At 44.1% G+C, this 18,436-nt stretch overlaps 1 protein-coding gene across 1 annotated transcript in view; it reads right to left on the bottom strand.

Moving 5' to 3' along the window:
- Positions 1 to 18,436, bottom strand: part of RyR (Ryanodine receptor) — a 1,181,579-nt gene that overhangs the window by 843,785 nt on the left and 319,358 nt on the right. The window contains exon 33 of the mRNA XM_084584752.1: positions 4,058 to 4,184. Coding sequence (XP_084440878.1) covers positions 4,058 to 4,184 — 127 coding nt within the window. The remainder of the gene's footprint in view (positions 1 to 4,057; positions 4,185 to 18,436) is intronic.

Raw genomic sequence — 18,436 nt, 5'->3', positions numbered from 1 at the left:
GCTTCCAGTTCCAGCACAAGTGGTGTCATGAAACCATTCCTTTATTGTTTTCATAATAAGCATAATATCGTGTAAAAATTCATTAGAACAGCGTTTATTTGCAAAATAAAATAATGTTTAAATACAACACATTTTCTAATATATAAATTATAACATTCAAAACTCAACCTTACATTTCATTTCATTTCATTTATTCCTACTGTCAGCCCTGGGCGGGCTGTTACAGGAGTGGATATCAAACTTGAAACAGAAAAAGAACACATCAAACAAACACCGAGATCAACACTAAATTTCATGCATAATTGTGTTTGCCACTTGAACAAAACAAAAACATTGTCATAGAAATCAAGCAGAACATAAAACATTGTGCAGTTTATCTAAAAATTCGCTAAGTGATTGTGACGTGACAACGGAGTTTGGTAACATATTCCATTCCTTGATGGCTCTCGGGAAAAAACTAAATTTAAAGCAATCATTTCTGACAGGCGGCATTGGGATGTACAAACTGTGACGATGGCGTGATGTTTCCCCTGTTTTAATTTCAAAGTATTTTGTTTGATCGATTTTCAAGTAGTGGTTAGCGATCTGGAAAAGAAACTTGAGTCTGTCGCATTTGGTTCTAATGTCAAGTGTTTGCAAATCAGCAGATTTACACAAAGAAGTTGGAGAATCAGAATAACGATACCTATTAAACATAAACCTTGCTCCAAGACGCTGGATTCTTTCCAGCTTAGAACAGTTGGAAGCAGTGTACGCGGGTCCCAGACAACTTTTGCATATTCGAGGATAGGCCTAACTAGGCTTTTGAAAACCAGACTTTTTATTTCAGGAGTTGCCCTGCACATATTGCGTCTCAAGCTCCAGAGTGCCTTGGAAGCCTTAGTACATACATTATCTATGTGTGAATTCCAGCGTAAGTCAGATGTGAGTGTTACTCCAACGTATTTAAAATTACTTACTCTAGTTAGTAATCTACCATTAATGCTGTAACTGTAATCAAAGACAGTTTTCTTTCTTGTAATGGTCATAAAAACTGTTTTGTTTGAATTTAATACCGTCTGCCACACCTTACACCATTCATGTATTTTCTGCAAGTTTTGATTGAGTTCTGCCTGATCTTCTGGAGTATTAATTTGTTTATAAACGATGCAGTCATCTGCATACAGTCTAACTGGAACGCTCAAACCAACAGGCAAGTCGTTGATGAAGATCAAAAACAAGAAAGGGCCCAGAACGCTGCCCTGGGGAACACCGGAATCGACTGGCATGATGTTGGATTTATACTCTTGAACCTGAGCATACTGTACTCTACACGAAAGATATGACCTGAACCACTTAGTTATAGTTTCATTTTTAAATATGGCACTGATTTTTAGTAATAGTTTAGGGTGCAAAACCTTATCAAACGCCTTTGCAAAGTCCAAAATTACGATGTCTGTTTGCATGCGGGAATTAATTGACTGGGAAAGCTCATGTACAGTTTCCGTGAGTTGTGTGATGGTAGAAAGCCCCTTGCGGAAGCCATGCTGGTTTACAAATAGGTGATTGTTACTCTCAAGAAAAGTTGATAAGTGAGCGTACATAATATGTTCGAGTAACTTGGAACACGTGCTAATGAGGGAAATGGGTCTATAATTTTCAACGTTAGAAGTGGGACCATTTTTATGCACAGGCAATATTTTCGCACATTTCCAGGCAACGGGAACACAACTACTGTCGATAGACGATTGAAAGATTTTGGTAAGAAATTTAGAATTCCACTCTGCATATCTATATAAGAATTCATTCGGGATACCGTCCGGTCCCGAGTTCTTTTTTGTGATGATATTCAAAAGGAGTTTCAGAACTCCTTCTTCACTTATTTCTAAATCGGGTATAGGAGGGCGACCTGGAGGCTCAAAAAACGGTGATTCGCCGTCATCTTCAGTGAAAACAGATGCAAAAAATGAATTAAAACTTTCAACCCTCTGGGGGCTCTCTTCTTCATTAGAACGGTGAGATTTACTGCCGCCATTTACATATCGCCAGAACTTACTGGGCGCTTCAGTAAGAAATCTGGTGAGAGTCTGACTGTTAAAGGTATTTTTACTTTCGTGGATGAGTCGCTTTAACTCTTGGCTCATACGACATATGGAGGTTTTTAATTCAGGGCTTGGGTATTGTGAGCATCTTTTTCGTTTCCTTTTGAGCTGTCGTTTTTTGTGAATAATGTCTCTATTAATCCAAGGATGCTTCCTTTTTGTTATTTTCGTGGTTTTAGGAATGAACATCTCAATTGCTTTCGCTGTCATGTTTGCAAAACAATCCCACAACTTATCTGTGCCAAGTCCGTCTTGATATAAACACATGAATTCATCAAACGAGATTTCAAGGTAGTCCAGTAATCCGACATCATCAGCAGCCGCAAAATTCAAAACAGTCTTTCTGCAAGATTTGTGACATATTTCGTGAGTCATATTGAGCGACATAATCACCCTTTTATGGTCAGACAATCCTTCTTCAACATCACAACTCAGCAAAAACTCTAGTAGACCAGATGACAAAAAGACAAGGTCTAGTATCGAGGATCTGAGTCAAACCATAGCAGTAGGCGAGTTCGATCAGATGTTTACTGCTAGCTGTATCAACCCTGCCGGGATAAAGCGACATCCAATCAATTCCTGGCAAATTAAAATCACCTGTCAGAATAACAGTGTCACCAAAGTGTACATTTAGGTCCAGTAACCTTTTCAGGTTATCAAGCACGTCTATGGTTGAATTGGGAGCTCTGTAGAAAGCACCCACTAAGACAGTACGACCATTCAGTCTGGTTTTAATCCATGCAGTTTCTAAATCATCAAACCCTTCTATAACTGAGAATACTATATTACTCTTAACCAGTATTGCAACACCGCCACCCCTCCTTTCACGGTCTTTTCGTACTATGGAGTAGTTTGGGGGAGCAACTTCACAGTCTCTAATATCTTTATGTAGCCATGTCTCTGTGATTACCATAATATCGGGTTCATGTTCAAGGCATATACTTTCTATGGCGCAACCTTGTTAAGCATGCTCCTAGCGTTCACATTTATAAATTTAAAGCAGACCGTCTTATGATTGTTTAGTCACTCATTGCTAGTGCTAGTGGCAACCTGGCATTTGAACCGCTGCTTGGTCTCCTCGTTCCATGAGTATAAGGTATTCTTGACTTTTAACTTATCAAAAATTAACTTAGCTTTCACGCCGTTCTTTCGTTCATCGGCACAGGAGTTCCAAAGGTTTTTTCGTATTTCCACAAGCCTTTTAGAAAAATCTTGATTTACACTAAATTGAGTGCCTTTTAGGTTGAAACAGCTACTCATTATTTTCATCTTTTGCTGTTGCAGACGAGTTGCTGTAATGTTAGCCTTAAAGAAGCTTCGATACGATCACTGCTTATTCTGTCTTTTTTTTTATTCCTGTTCTTGTGCAGGCTTGAGAAAAATTCGGATTAAAATGGACAAGAGTAGCTACCATGCCACAGTGCATATGTCCTATGCTTGTCGAACGTTTGCTGAGCGACAGTGGTTTCATATAAAGACCCAATTCACATGTGCAGTACGCTGACGAGATGCTGTTGCAGTATCTACCTTCCATGTTCTTTCATTTCGGGGCTGCACTCACCACGAAACAAGCGAGCGACAGCGCGAAACAAGGCAAAAGCCACCCGCCGCCGCTGAAGCAGATGCGGAGCGACCAGTGAGCAGGTCGCGCCCCTTGCGGCGGCGGAGAGCGTAACTCAAGGAGAAAAGTTCCCATTGCTCCCGCAGCGACTGAGAAGGCCGTAAGAAAGAGCGCGCGCTCTCCCTGGAGACCAGCCATGATTTATGACGGGGGCTGTACGCTGCAAGCGCGAGATAAAGCACATGACCTAGTTACTAAAAAGATTTGCAGCGCTAAAAGACGACACAGAGAAAAAAGATGCACAGGACCTAGTCTTGCCTTTTGTCCCCGTTTCTTTTGCTTTGCCATTTTTTCCGGTGGATATGTTACGTGCATGCGTGGAACAAAAAGGAGAGAGAAAGAGACAGACGCTTACACGCAGAAAGGCTGATATCCTTCCTGAAGGCCACAGGTGGTGAAGAAGTGAAGCAGGTTGACGTCGTGGCCGAAGATCAGCTTGGCCTTCTGGCCGATGCCAAAAGTGCACGCCGGCACATAGGAAGCTGCAAGTAAGAATATAAATTAAACAGCTTTCTGGATTCTACGACCAGCTCACAATAAGTTTTCAGAAACAATGCATCTACATCTGCTTTGACATCCAAGAGGCAGTTGTCAGTAAAGTAAATGGTACTGTCAACCGTCTCTAAGGGAACAATTTCTATTCTTGCTTTTGAATGCCTCTTCGGCTAAACTGACGAGAGGTAACCGGCGGTCTCTTCGTCAACCTTCGAGGCGTACAACCGACACTTCGCCGCCACTGAAATCCCGCGCTGCTTCGATTGAGGCGTTGTGACATTTCTGGTCCACGGGAAAATCGCGTTGTTAGAAAGTTCGTTTCAAGAAATAATGTCCTTACACTATATTGCTAAATCATATCGCAGCCTTTATTATGGTATTTTTATCATGCTTGGTATAAATATACGTTATGTTCAAAGCCCCCAAGTCTTTTGGACTGTTGAGTGCTTTCCTCTCCAAAACTTTGTAGTTGATCCGGCATTTTTTTGTTTCTAGCTGTAGGACCGCCCAATACTATTGACGCCAGATGAAATGCGAACAGCGCAGCGCGTAGAACGGTCCACCCCCGCAGCCTGCCTATTATTATCAGTGCCCAGTGAAACTGTGGGGTGTGGTGAAAAAATTGCCTTGTCGAAATTCCGCGCATCATTGGTAGATCTGCTACTCCTTCTTTGTGGTGACATTGAAAAGAACCCTGGTCCTGAAGGCAGTGCCCTCACATCTGTCCTTGATGCAATAAAAAGGGTTGGGGCAAGCGGAAATATTAGGCGAATTGAGAGGCCTCAAAGAAAAACAAAATAGCTACTGATAATCAAATTCAGCATCTAATGGAGAGGGTATCCGCCCTTGAAACCGCTATTGCTTCCCCCAGCGTTAGTTCAGCTGTTGCTTGTGGCAATGATGCAACGTCCGATATTTCCAAACAACTGCATTCGAGATGCGATGACGCTGAGAATAGATGTAGACGGTCAAATTTGCTTTTCTTCGGCATTTCAGATGACGCCAAAGAGGACTGGCCATCCTCAGAGCGAAAGTCAATAGACCTTTGCACTGAGCTTCTCAATATAACAATTACCGGATCTCAAATCGAACGCTCGCATCGTATAGGAAAGCTTTCTGCTGACAAGCATCGACCAATAATTGCTAAGATGGCTCATTTTAAGGATAAACAGACAACCTTACCTGCTGCTCACAAACAAAGATTCAGGCTATTCTACCAGCGAGGACCTTTCGCCTGCCACACGACTCGCACGTAAAAGACTAATAGAACATGCTAAGGCTGAGGATAAGAAGTTCAGGTTATCTGTGGATAAAATGCGCATGGGCGGCAAGACATACATTTACAACAAAGAAAAAAGGCTCTGTCGTTCTTTACAGCTAGCTAGCAAGGAAATTTGGCCCCGCTACACGCTCGATTACTGCTTTGAGCGCTTTCATACTACATTTATCAGTAACTTATGCCAATATTCGCAGCTTGCTTCCGAAACGTGACGAATTATGCTCTTTCATTGATGACAATAATACTGATATTCTTATATTAACTGAAACCTGGCTGCACCCTGATATAGTCAACAGTAAAGTACTACCTGGAAGAAATACTTATTCTCTTTATCGACATGACCGTTCAGAAAGAAAGGGTGGAGGTGTTTTGATAGCCATCAAACAAACACTCAAATCGTTTGCTATTGACACATCTTCACCACTTGAAATTGTCTGAACAGCCTATACGTCGTTCCAAACAAAGATGCTGATAGGTGCCTGTTATCGACCACCCGACTATAATCACTGCTTTGTCGACAATCTCCGCAACAGCATCGAAGTTGCCGTTTTGCAATAACCTTGCGAGCACATCTACCTGCTCGGTGATTTCAATTTTTCAGATATCGATTGGTCTTCTTTATCCGCCACTAGCACTACATCCCGTGACTTCCTAAACATGACTTTGGATTTCAATTTGTCTCAAAACGTAAACAGACCCACACGTGGCTGGATCTTATTTTCAGTAGCACTCCTGACACTGTAGGCGACATTACGTATTTCGATGAATTCAGTGATCCCAAACTAATGCAGTTGCCAATCCCCTCATAAGCACTCCGGTCGCGAAATCAAGATCATAAGAGACTACAATAAGGCCGACTATTCACAAATGAATGCAGATTTTGATGCATTTTATCACCACACATTCCTACCACCATTTAATTCCAGATCAGTAGATCAAAACTGGGTACTTTTTAGAGATAAGATCTGTCAGTTGGTCAACCTTTATGTCCCATCAGTTCGAGTGAGCAACGACAGGTCTAATCCTTGGTTTAATAAATCCCTCAGAAAATTAAGGAACAGAAAGAAACGTCTGTACAAGAAAGCCTTGTTGACTGGTGATCAGTCCGATTGGAACAAGTATAAAGAGTGTGTGAAAACATACTGTGCCGCCATAAGCGATTCTAAAAATAAGCACTTTTGCCACGACCTTCCCGCTTTACTAAAATCAACGCCCAAGAAGTTTTGGCAGGTGATTGCACCGCAGGAAGATCACGTATCACATTTCATTACAAGACGAAACACATTTACCTGTTCCCGATGAAGACTGCCCATCAAAATTCAACGAATTCTTTTCGTCTGTTTTCACAAAGGAAGACTATTCCAGTGTACCGTTTGTTCCCGAATATGACTGGACTTTACTGAGGGCATATCACTTTTGATAGATAGCCTAAAGCCTTCTATCTCTTGTGGAGTCGATAACATCGACTCCAAAATACTGAAAAATACAAAGCCTATATCGAGTGAAATACTTTCACGTAGCTTTCAACAATCGCTAGAGACGAGTCAATTGCCTGCAGTTTGAAAAATGGCTAAAGTAATTCCTGTTTTTAAAATTAAGAAGAAGAAATGGACATGGGCAGGACATGTAGTGCGAAGAGAGGATAACCGATGGTCGCTGAGGGTAACAAACTGGATTCCAAGGGAAAGAAAGTGTAGCAGGGGGCGGCAGAAAGTTAGGTGGACGGATGCGATTAAGACGTTCGCAGGGGTCAAGTGGATGCAGCTAGCACAGAACCGGGTTAAGTGGAGAAATATGGGAGAGGCCTTCGCCCTGCAGTAAGTATAATCAGGCTGATGATGATGATGATCATGATGATGATAGAAGCTCTTCTGATAGCTACAGGCCAATCTCGCTCACATGCATATGTTGTAAATTACTCGAGCATGTTATCTCATCGTCGTCATCTTGAATTTAACCGCTTTTTCCTTCCTAACCAGCATGGCTTCAGGAAAGGTTACTCCTGCGATACACAGCTACTCGAACTAACGAACAGACTGACTGCATCTTCCTTGACTTTTCAAAAGCCTTCGATCGTGTAGCCGCCTAATATCCAAACCATTCGACTTGATTCTCTAACCTTATCATGAATTCGAAATTTCCTTACCCTTCGCGAGTAGTTTACGTTAGTTAATGATTACTCCTCACCAACAGCTTATGTCACCTCTGGTGTTCCACAGGACAGTGTTCTCGGACCGTTGTTGTTTCTTAAAAATATATAAATGATCTACCAACTAATACTTCTTCCTGTGTGCGCTTGTTTGCTGATGACTGCATAATTTACCGTAAAATACAATCTACCTCGCTCTTCAGCAGGACCTCAATTGTGTTCACAAGTGGTGTGAAAACTGGCTAATGATGCTTAATCCCACCAAATGTAAGGTAATGACTCTCAGCCGTAAGCGAACTAACTCAAATTTCCCCTACCTCATAAATAAAGTACCCGTGACTAATATTTCGTCCTACAAGTACCTAGGTATTCAATTAACCTCAAACCTTTCCTTGTCCGAACACATTACTTCCGTCTGTGCTAAAGCATCCCGTTCACTTGGCTACCTCCGCCGAAACCTTAAGAAAGCACCTGCTCATGTCCGTAAACTTGCGTACATAACATATGTACGACCTCAACTGGAATTTGCATCTGCAATATGGTCACCATACCAGAATTACCTGCAGATTAGGCTGGAGTCAATACAAAAGAGAGCTGCCAGGTTTATTTCCATCAATTACAGTCGCCAATCCAGTGTATCTGAAATGAAGAAAGAACATCTTCTTCCACCCTTAGTTAGCCGGCGCTCAGTTGCACTTCTGTGCCTATTGCACAGGTATGTTTACAGCGATAGGCCTTCGCCGCTTCCACTTAACGCTCCACTGCGTACACCTAGGCGCTTACACAATCATGTCAGTTTCTCGCGCATCTTTGGACACACAAAATCCTTCAATTCATCAGCACTACCTCGCGCCATATCACTCTGGAATGATCTCCCCGAATCAGTTGTTTCATTAACTGATCTTGTTGCATTCCGTAAACACGTGCTCAACATGTATTGTTAGATAACCCCCTCGGAATATCTGTAGCTTTGTTGTTATATTCTGTATGCATTTCATGTATTTTGTTCTGTGTAACCATGCTTTTATACCGCAATTTCTTGGATGTGTGTTATGATTTTCCATCATGTATTGCTTATTGTTTCGCCCATAATTAGTTAGTCTTTTGTTATTGTAACCCCCCTTACACAATGCCCACCAGGACCTGTAAGGTTCAATAAATAAGTAAATAAAAATAGACGTACTCCTGCAGTTTTTAGTTTTGCTTCTATTTTATTATAGGCTTATTTTATCGTTCTATCATTCTTCCTGGAGATGGGATAAAGTGGCACCCGCTGGCGGTTTCATTTCACTTCCGTTATATCAGTGTCTGGCTGCAGTACCTCAAAGCGCCCATCTTTGAATCAATGTGGCAAGAGGAGAAAAGCAACTATTGCAAACCGGATGAGTGCGCCGATGTTTGATGGCGGCTGTCCGGGGTTTACACGCGCTGCATTTCAGATTTGCATCTAGCCGCTCGTAACAATGCATGCGACCGAGAGCGAAAGCTCGAGCAAGACACCGTGGGCCATGTCGAGCACGGTATCACTCCTCAACCTGGGTTCCCATAAAACGAATTTCGCAAGGTACATCTTTATTTCAGAGGTGTTAAGGGCACAGCCTACAAAGGCTTGACGAGAGCATGCGCCCATACACAAAACTTGGCAACTTTCGCGCGACAGCTACTTGACAAAGATATACATTTCTTTTTTATAGCAAAAGCAACAGGGCGACATTGCCAAGTAGTGTTCAATGCATTGTCTCCGGCGATGCCCTTACCGCGAACTGGGTTTTCCCCCGACACGGCCTGGTGAGCGGCCACATGAAATTGCTGAGTACGTCACCCGTCAGGCCGCGGTCGCCTCTTCGCCTTCCGGATACTTTTATGTCACTACACCACGTGGGTCTTCCTCCAGCCCCCGTCAGGAAAACTAGCTCCGGCAACCTTTGAAGGCGAGGCCGGCGAACACCCCCTTACAAAAATGCGTTTTGAAACTCTATTGTCGGACTATTGACCACCTTTTGAATGTACTGAATTTCGATAAACATTCAACCTCAGCTGAGTGCAATCTTTACAAGGCCAACAGAATTTTCATTGTGTTCTACCCAATAGACATTTTGTGCTATTATTTCTATATGCTTTTTGTTGTCAGTTTTCAACGTTCACAAAGAATTAGCGTATACTGTTCATGCTGACTCATGTTTTTAAGTAGTTTTAGGCACCAATGTTAAGAACATGATGTAACAATTTCGTTATGCATTTTTGATCTCTCACTTGTAATCAACTATTGGCCACATTCTGCAAATGGAAATATAAAGAGCAGCATGCAGTTGCGTGCTCGTTCATGTTATATAAAAGTGCATATTAACGGTGCGCACTTAGCTCAAGCTTCGCAACAACACACTGAAAATATGCCTTAAAAATTTCATGATGGCAAAGGCTCCACTAATAATGCAAATACATCATTGAACGTCAATCAGAATCCGTAATGGATCAGCTTCTGTATGTCTGCAGTAGGACATATTTTATATTTATCATAAAACCAGTTCAGTAGAACGGAAATCTGAGCTAGTTTGGTGCATTGCAAGATCAAAAAAACAGCGCGGCTACTTGGGACAAACAGAGAAGGGAGAATAACGGACAAGCGCTGACTAACAACTGAAGTTTATTCGAAAAAAGCACAGGTAATATACACTTTTTTTCCTCAAGAACCAGGACGCATGCGCTCCCAAACAAGCATCAGTCTAATCATGGGAATCCAAATATACAATCTCAGTGTCATGCAGAAGCACCGATGGCGTGCTCACGCAACTATCCCCTTTTCTATGGATTAACAACACTTTTAACAACACTAATGTAATCTACAGGCATAAGGATCAACTAACCAGGGAGTTATCGGAAGCCTATCACATCCATAGAAAAGGGGATAGTTGCGTGAGCACGCCATCGGTGCTTCTGCATGACACTGAGATTGTATATTTGGATTCCCATGATTAGACTGATGCTTGTTTGGGAGCGCATGCGTCCTGGTTCTTGAGGAAAAAAAGTGTATATTAGAGAGTTTTAGAATAGGGGGCCCCAAGCTTTGGGGCCCCCAAGGAGCTTGGGGCGTCGAAATGCGCATGCGCAGAACGTAAGGCGCGCTTGGGGTCTTGGGTTAACGCTAGGGGCGGCCCCTATTTTTCGGAAATAGCGTTCGCCCCAAGCCGCCGTTGGGTCGCTTGGGTTACGGCAACATGGCGGCGACCGGCCAAGCGGCGGCCGCTCGCCTCGGCATACATTCGTCGTCACCGCTCCATGGTGTCACGCGTTCATGGCAAACGAAAGGCCAACGAAGCTTATGCTATGTCTCATGATGCCCGCACCACCAAATTTTAGCAATAAAACGCCCTATATTTTCTGATTGCTTCCGGATTTACCGAGCTGCTAGGCCTAGCGAGTTCGCCTCGTTCGGTTGCCATGGGGACCAGACGGCGGAAAGCGCGGAAGGTTCAAATGAGTTTTCCCGGCCTCGGCCTGGATTGACAATTGGCCGATTTCGTCTTGTATGACAAAAACAGTTTATATAACTGGTAGTTTTAATATAGTTTTGTGCAATAGTAGCACGTTTTGATGAACAAAATAGCGTTGTTGGCTCTTATATATTTAAATGCTTTTTCTTGGTTTACCGTCGTGGCGCTGCAATCGACGAACGCAAGGCCGGCTCCGCTGCGTCGGGAAAACCCCTATTCTAAAACTCGCCGCTCGGCTAGCACGTTGCGCCGCCGCACGCTATTTCCTTTGGGGCCCCAAGCCTTGGGTCCCCCTATTCTAAAACTCCCTATTACCTGTGCTTTTTTCGAATAAACTTCAGTTGTTAGTCAGCGCTTGTCCGTTATTCTCCCTTCTCTGTTTGTCCCAAGTAGCCGCGCTGTTTTTGTTAACCAGTTCAGTGAGCCATCATACTAACAAACAGGATCCTAGATTGAACCTACTATGTAGGGCAGGACATAGCTTTTTTAAACCAGTTGCAAAGTTCACTATATGCTTCAGGGTCTGACATTCTGCCCAAGCCTAGGTGTTTTTGCCCGTAGCTTATTTCCTCAAAGTGAAAATGTATTGGAATCCTCCACTGCTCTATGTCTTTGGAGAGTTTTCCTGTTATTTTTTTTCTTTACTTTCTTAAAGTGGACACCATGCTAAAATGAAGTCACTTTAAAGTGACTTCATTGAGGGGTTCTAATAATCACGGCTTGATCCCACGGATACTATAGAGTTAACACGCATAGCAAAAACATTAGCTTAGGTATGAAAAAAAAAGAAAAAACAGGATTGCACGCGTCTTCTATTGGCGACTCCGCTTTTCAAAGAAGCATTCGGCCGCCGCCTTGCTCCTGTCCATACCCCACTTCCCCCCATGCCCCGTGAACGGCGCCAGCATGTCCGGAGGGGTCGAGGGTCGCTTCCTGTCGGCTGGGGGGGGGGGGGGGGAAGGGGAAGGGAGGAGGGGTTGCTCCCCGCTTGGTCTCCACTTTCTGCCTTCTCCGTAGTTTGTCTTCACGGAGATGACCTTGGCTTTAGCATAGCCGGAGTCGCGCAGCGGTGGCGGCGGCTTCCCCTTTTTCACTAAAGCTGTTCTTCTGCGCCCCGTTTTCTTTGGACGCAGACGCGGGTACGCTGAGTGCGGCGATGTGCCAGTTCAGTTGGCGTTTTCCCGCCACCGTGGTCGCATTTTGCACTGTGAGCGAAGCACCGTATGTAGGTTTTTTGCTGGTGATTATCACGAAGATCCTTTTGCTGAAATTGGAGCGAGAACGTACGCATTTAAGTCTTCGGAGGACTCCACTCTTCGGCGGCAGCTTTTGCGCAAAGGAGGACGTGTTTAAGAAGTTCAACAAACGCAGGCGTTTTGGATTCTAGGCGAAAAGCAGGCGCGGGCGGAGCGTCTGCACTTTGGTGAGTGTTTTGCTTTTTCCTTTTCGCGTTTGTGCCAGTCTAGTACAGTGTGTGCTACAAGGTGAAGCGAGCATGTAAATATTTCTAGCAGGCAAGCTAGCCTCGTCGGAAAAAAAGGAAGGGGAGAAAGAGAGAGAACGATATGCTTGTCTCTAACGCGGACGCTGGGGCCGATGGAATGCCAGTTGGGGTGGCGACATTTTCTTTCTTTCTTTTAACCGGTGACCTTTTTTGGCGGATTGTTCGGCACAGGGCTGTACTCTTTCGATACGGTACTCGTGCTGAGACGGACCCATTATCAGGATCATAATATGCCTCTGTCACACATTGTGGGTTATCTGAATCTGTGCAGCTCCACCATTTTTGCAGTGTTTGTTTCCACTTATTTCAGTGCCTATAGTTGGTAATATTGCTTGATCTTTTCTGGGTAGTAATGCTTGTGACCTGCGCTTTGCTATTTATAATCACAATTGGATCTTTGGCGGCAGCATATATTGTTTATCACAGAGAAATGAACGATATGGTAGTGCTGCCGAGTTGTGGAGGTAGTGATCAATGCTATCTAAGCAGTGAAAAACAGTGAAAACTCATTTCAGACAAGAAATTTCTTGAGCTATGACGTGAAGCAGCGCACAAATTCCTTTGCTTTATTTTTAGGTTAGTATATAGCGCAACTTAATTATGATTTCGATTGTTTATTTCAGCATCAGATGCGAGGAGTTCCCGGACGTATCAGCGTTTTACGCAAAGAACAGCCTGGCGTCATAGCTTGCGCGTGAATTGAAATGAAGCAAATAAAGAACCCTGCTCATGTTATGGGTTCTGCAGTGCTCTAATTTTATCCTAGTGGTGTAGATTGTGCACATGGGATGTGTGTGTTCAGCGGCGGTGTAGCTCATGTCGAGTAAGCAGCCACACGTGTTTTGTTGTTGGACAGTCAAGCATAAATTGCACATCCATCCACATAGCTAGCTGTGTAGCTTGCCTTTGTAGCCGTATGGCTGTGCTTGGGTGGATGACAATGAGTAATTATTCCCTTATTAGAAATCTACTCCACCTTGGGGGTTTCCCCTAAACATCTGACCAACACTATTCCCACTTCGAGTTATGGATCAATTCGCTCTCGCCCTACCGTCTGATCTGCTAGCCGTCCTGGTTATCTCACATAAAGAAAAAAGTAAAGTCCTGGTTAGCTCAGTCGGTAGAGCGACTGCCCCGGAAAGGCGGTAGTGCGGGGTTCTATCCCCGGATCAGGACGAATTTTGTTTCTCAGAAAGCTGTGCAGCTTTCCTTTGTAGCCATATGGCTGCGCTCGGGTGGATGACAATGAGTAATTAATCCCTTATTAGAATTCTACTCCACCCTGGGGGTTTCCACTAAATATCTGGCCACCTCCTTTAACCAGTTGGGGATGCGCCAAATGAACCTGGAGTAGTGGCTTCTAACGCGAAAAGCTGAGCGATTCGATGTTTAGATTCAACAGAAATAGTTCTAGCGGATATCACATACACCACTAGCGTTTGTAGTGTGGTGTCTGTGTTCTCCCTTCGGCCCTCTGATATGCGTTAGAACTATGCCTGTTAGAATAGTGGCTCCAAAGAACGAGGTTTAGAAGCCCAGCACACGTGGTTGTCACAGAAAACAATCTTTATGTCTAAAAACAATTGCCAATGATTACGTTGCTTCCTAATGTGAAATTTGAGCCCAGCTCATCTGCTGTTTCAGGTTTTAGATAGATTGAGGCAAAGAATTCGAGCAAGACATGTATGTACAATTACAGACTTTATTTTTCACACACTAGTTCCTCTACTGCGAGTGACAGATACTGGGCTTTTAATTTTCTGTAAACTACTTAACTGGCTCTAAGTTTCGATAGACGCGAAAAGAAAAGGCGTCCGTGTGCTGTACGATGTATGTGCACAGTAAAGGTGATCGAAATTACTACGGAGCTCTCCTTTTTTACTCTTTTCGCTTTTATTCCCACCTTCCTCCCTTCCTTTATGGCACAGTTAAGGTGTCCACAGAACAGGTGTGACGGCGGTGCGCCTTTCCTGTTATGTGAACCAATAATTATTGTTATTGGCTATAATTAATTATGTAATTAAGCCACACCATCCATTTTGTCACTTATATACACACATTTGTCCTAGACGCTGTATCCTATGATGCCATTCTTTTTCCAATGTAACGACTTTTACAGCCCCAACAAAGCCGTGCCCACACTAAACCCGCCTTGGCTGCGGAGCTGGTTACGAGGGACAACGGCGACGCCGACGCTGCGAAACGCAGGAACGGGCGCCAAAGAGCTGCGCTCCAAAATAGAATGTTCCACCTTCCAGAAGTTCGTGCGTCAAAGTTATGGCGATTTCCACTGGTCGATTGGAGCTGGGCGCCCGAGCCGACCTAAAGCGCTACAGAGCGAATCAGCCTTGGTCGACCAGCGGAACGTGTAGAGCGCGCGGCGGAAGTAAAGCTGAGCCGGTTTCGAAAGTACTAGCCGCATCCCGGGGCCAAAATGTTTGCGGTTGATAAATAGCCAGGAGTGCGGCCCTCATCAACTTGCTTTCTCATTTTTTTTAACGCTGCAGACGTTTTTCGATAGACGCGCACTTCGACATATTCGAGCAAAAAACAGTGATGCCCAGTGTCCTCTGCCGATGTCGCTGAAACGGTCAAAAACAGCCAAAATAATTCAGCAGCATCCGGAAGTGACCGCGTCAGCGACTAGGACTTCCGGCGAGATCCGACGTCGGTCGGCGGATCGAGCTGGAGCGCCCCGAGCTGCCCCAAATGACCAGTGGAATACGCACAACCTATCTTGGTCGACCAGTGGAATTTGAAATCGTCGTCCCGGAGCAAGAAAACGTGCTCCGTAGCGACCAGTGGAAATCGCCATCAGTTACACTTACGAGAAGAGGTCTTTTAAAAAATATCATGCTCGTAATATCCACAGTCTAAAACCAATAAAAGATAGTCTACAAGCACGAAAACATTAAAAACACTTTAGACGGTCGCTCCTTGTTGAGCTACCTGGTGTCTATTCATTATAAATTAAAGGCGCCAAAAGAACACGCTAAGAATATGAGAAGTGCACGAGCCAATGCAAATGCCGTATTTTCGAAGATAAAAGTAACGATAAAATCAAAGGTTGTATTAAGAAAAGTTCTAAAAACTCGCTATCAGTTCATTGCTAATTTAAACAGCGCGAAAAAGAAGGCACAGGACAAGATAAAAGGAAGCCACAGTACAAGCGCTGACTCACAACTCAGCCTAAGCCTTTACTCCAAGGCCCAGATAAAAACAAATATGACGAAAACGAAACAATCACGTGAAACAACCCCTGGGTTCACCTGCTGCGCAAAAAGTCACTCAAAAAAGACATCTCTTTGCTTGAAAGAGCACACTTATTGCACACTTATTGTTCCTTGTACTTATTGTACTGTGGCTTCCTTTAATCTTGTTCTGTCTTCTTGTTCGCGCTGTTTAAATTAGCAATGGATGTTTACCAGCTCTCCCCACAAAGTATCTTGGTTCGCTATTAGTTACTCTCGCAGAATTTTGAAAGGCCCCTACTACAAGTTCATCAATGCATTCATCGATACACTCCAACAGCATGTCTTGCTGTAGAGAGTAATTTGATATCAATTGACAATGCACTGAGGCGGTTCTTATGACAAGCGTTAAGAAAATCAAGGACCACTTTGGATTTTCGTATCAGGGAAGTACCATTTACACGCAAAAGGGCCTTGCGAAAACAGGGCTATCGACTACAGTCAGGGACCATTCACCTAGAAGCAAAGGGCATTCTGGCTTGTGAGGTTTTGTGAAGAAAGAATAAATCTCAGTAGTTTTTGTTACTTAACCGGATGCTGCAGGTTCAACCCATCACAGAACTTATTTGTTTTAGGTTTGAGCTTGGTCAAGATAATATCGTCGCGGAGTTGAAACACTTGGCTAATGTCATCTCCAGCTTTGGAATTAAAGAAAACAAACTATAGAACAGTGAACCCCCTTTTTTCTGAAAGCATAACACAAGAATGTTCCTTGAGAAAGTTGTACAGGAGGGCTTGATACACCAGGCCTGCATTGGCCAAAACGTCGACACCTTGAGATATGCTTTTCTTCACCCGGAACTTCGTTTTAACCCTGTCTCACAAGTGACAGGAGCTCGGGCACTAACTTGCTAGGCTGTACAGCGGATTTCAGACTAACACCTTAGCGACGTGCTCGGGCAGCTGCGGAAGCCTTTAATGCTCCATCGTTGTGTTGACAGAGGCTGCCGGCAGAAGGTGTCACGCTTTCGAGGGAGATAAAAATAATTAAAACCTTATCTCCCCCGGGAATCAAAACTTCATCCCTTGGATCCCCAGCCGAGTAGTTTACCAGCTGCTCCACGCTCTGGATCGTGAAATCGTAATTCCCCTTGTCTACCGTGAGGGATTCCGCGAGATACTGCGCCTTTAATTTCCTGCAAATGAATTATAGAACGCCGGTGAACTTTGATGCGTTCAATGGGTTGTGTTCGCTTTTCGTTTGGCGCTTCCTCGAATGCCGCACTACAGAGCCAAACAGAAGCAGACCCAGATGTCTAGGAGGCGTTAGTACAGCAGGCATCAGCGGCCTTTCAAATTGATTTACAGCATAGAAAAGACGTATTATCTGTCACAATACTCCGCGCACACACGTACCACGCAGTAAAAAAAAGGGAGGAAGGTGGGAGGGAAAGAATAGAGGAAAATTGAGGTGCCGTAGCGGAGGGCTACGATCCGCCGGGCTATAATGGCTAGAGAACAATCTACTAAGTGCGAACCTCATCGCACTTTATTGGTCCAAAGTGCTCTCTAAATTTTTTTCATGGTTACAGTATGAGTCTGTGAAGGTTGGCGGGTCCTGAAATACGCCAAGGTCTGTTGCCACAGGAATTGTGTTGTACGGTCGGTGGTGAGCATGAACTCTCGTAGCCGACGCTTGGGCGTTGCGGGGCCCACAGAGCACTGTAAATGGACAGAAAGCAACGTTCTCCGCAGGCGAACTAGTCTTTGCCACTCAGATATCAAGGCCCTGTATGATCTGAGCACCATGGCCCAATGAAGGCGGGAAACCGCCGAACAAGGCGACGACGTCTTCTGGGAGCGTCTTGGTTTTGATGCAGACCAACAGCGAACGTGCTCGGCAAACGGCGACGCCAATGAGCGCAACGGTGAAATGAGGATTAGTCGAAACACATTGAAAAGGGCCCGCGGAACGAAAAATGGAGCTTACAAACGTTGAGGTGGTGGTTAGTAGATTGTTCATGATGAAATTTTAAACAACGCGAAGGACAAATATAGAAGACACCCTCTCGGTCGTCGTCCTTCACGCTGTTTAAAATTTCATCGTGAACAACCAGCTAGCCCTCAACGCCTGTAAATTGAACTTCATGTGTCGGCGACAGAAATGAATTTTCAGGGTCGCGAAACGTTAGGTACTCGGCGCAGCGTTGATTATGAGCGCTGCTCACACAAAGTAATCGTTAAAGCTGGATCCTTGTCCCAGGCCAAGTTTGCTCTGAAAATTTCTCAGGTATCTGTATTTATTGTTTAGCACGCAGAGTGGGTCAGAGGAATAACGCTAGTTAATGACATTCTAGTGGATATCAAAAAGAAGATGTGGACAGAGTTGTTAGTAAGCGCTTGTCCGTGTCAATTCCTTGTGTTTGTTTGTTGTTGGCATTTCTTTATTTTATAGCATGCACCAACTAGCCCAAGAAAAATTTCTACCTAAGAGAGGACAACCGATGGTCGTTTAGGGCAACAAACTGGATTCCAAGAGAAGGAAAGCGTAGCAGGGGGCGACAGAAAGTTAGGTGGGCAGATGAGGTTAAGAAGTTCGAAGGCTCAAGTGGATGCAGCAAGCAC

This window comes from Amblyomma maculatum, chromosome 11, assembly GCF_055883805.1.
Source record: "Amblyomma maculatum isolate TAMU_Amacu chromosome 11, ASM5588380v1, whole genome shotgun sequence".
Taxonomy (NCBI): Eukaryota; Metazoa; Arthropoda; class Arachnida; order Ixodida; family Ixodidae; genus Amblyomma; species Amblyomma maculatum.
The sequence above is the reverse complement of the archived record's forward strand: the minus strand, read 5'-3'. Positions and strand labels throughout refer to the sequence as shown.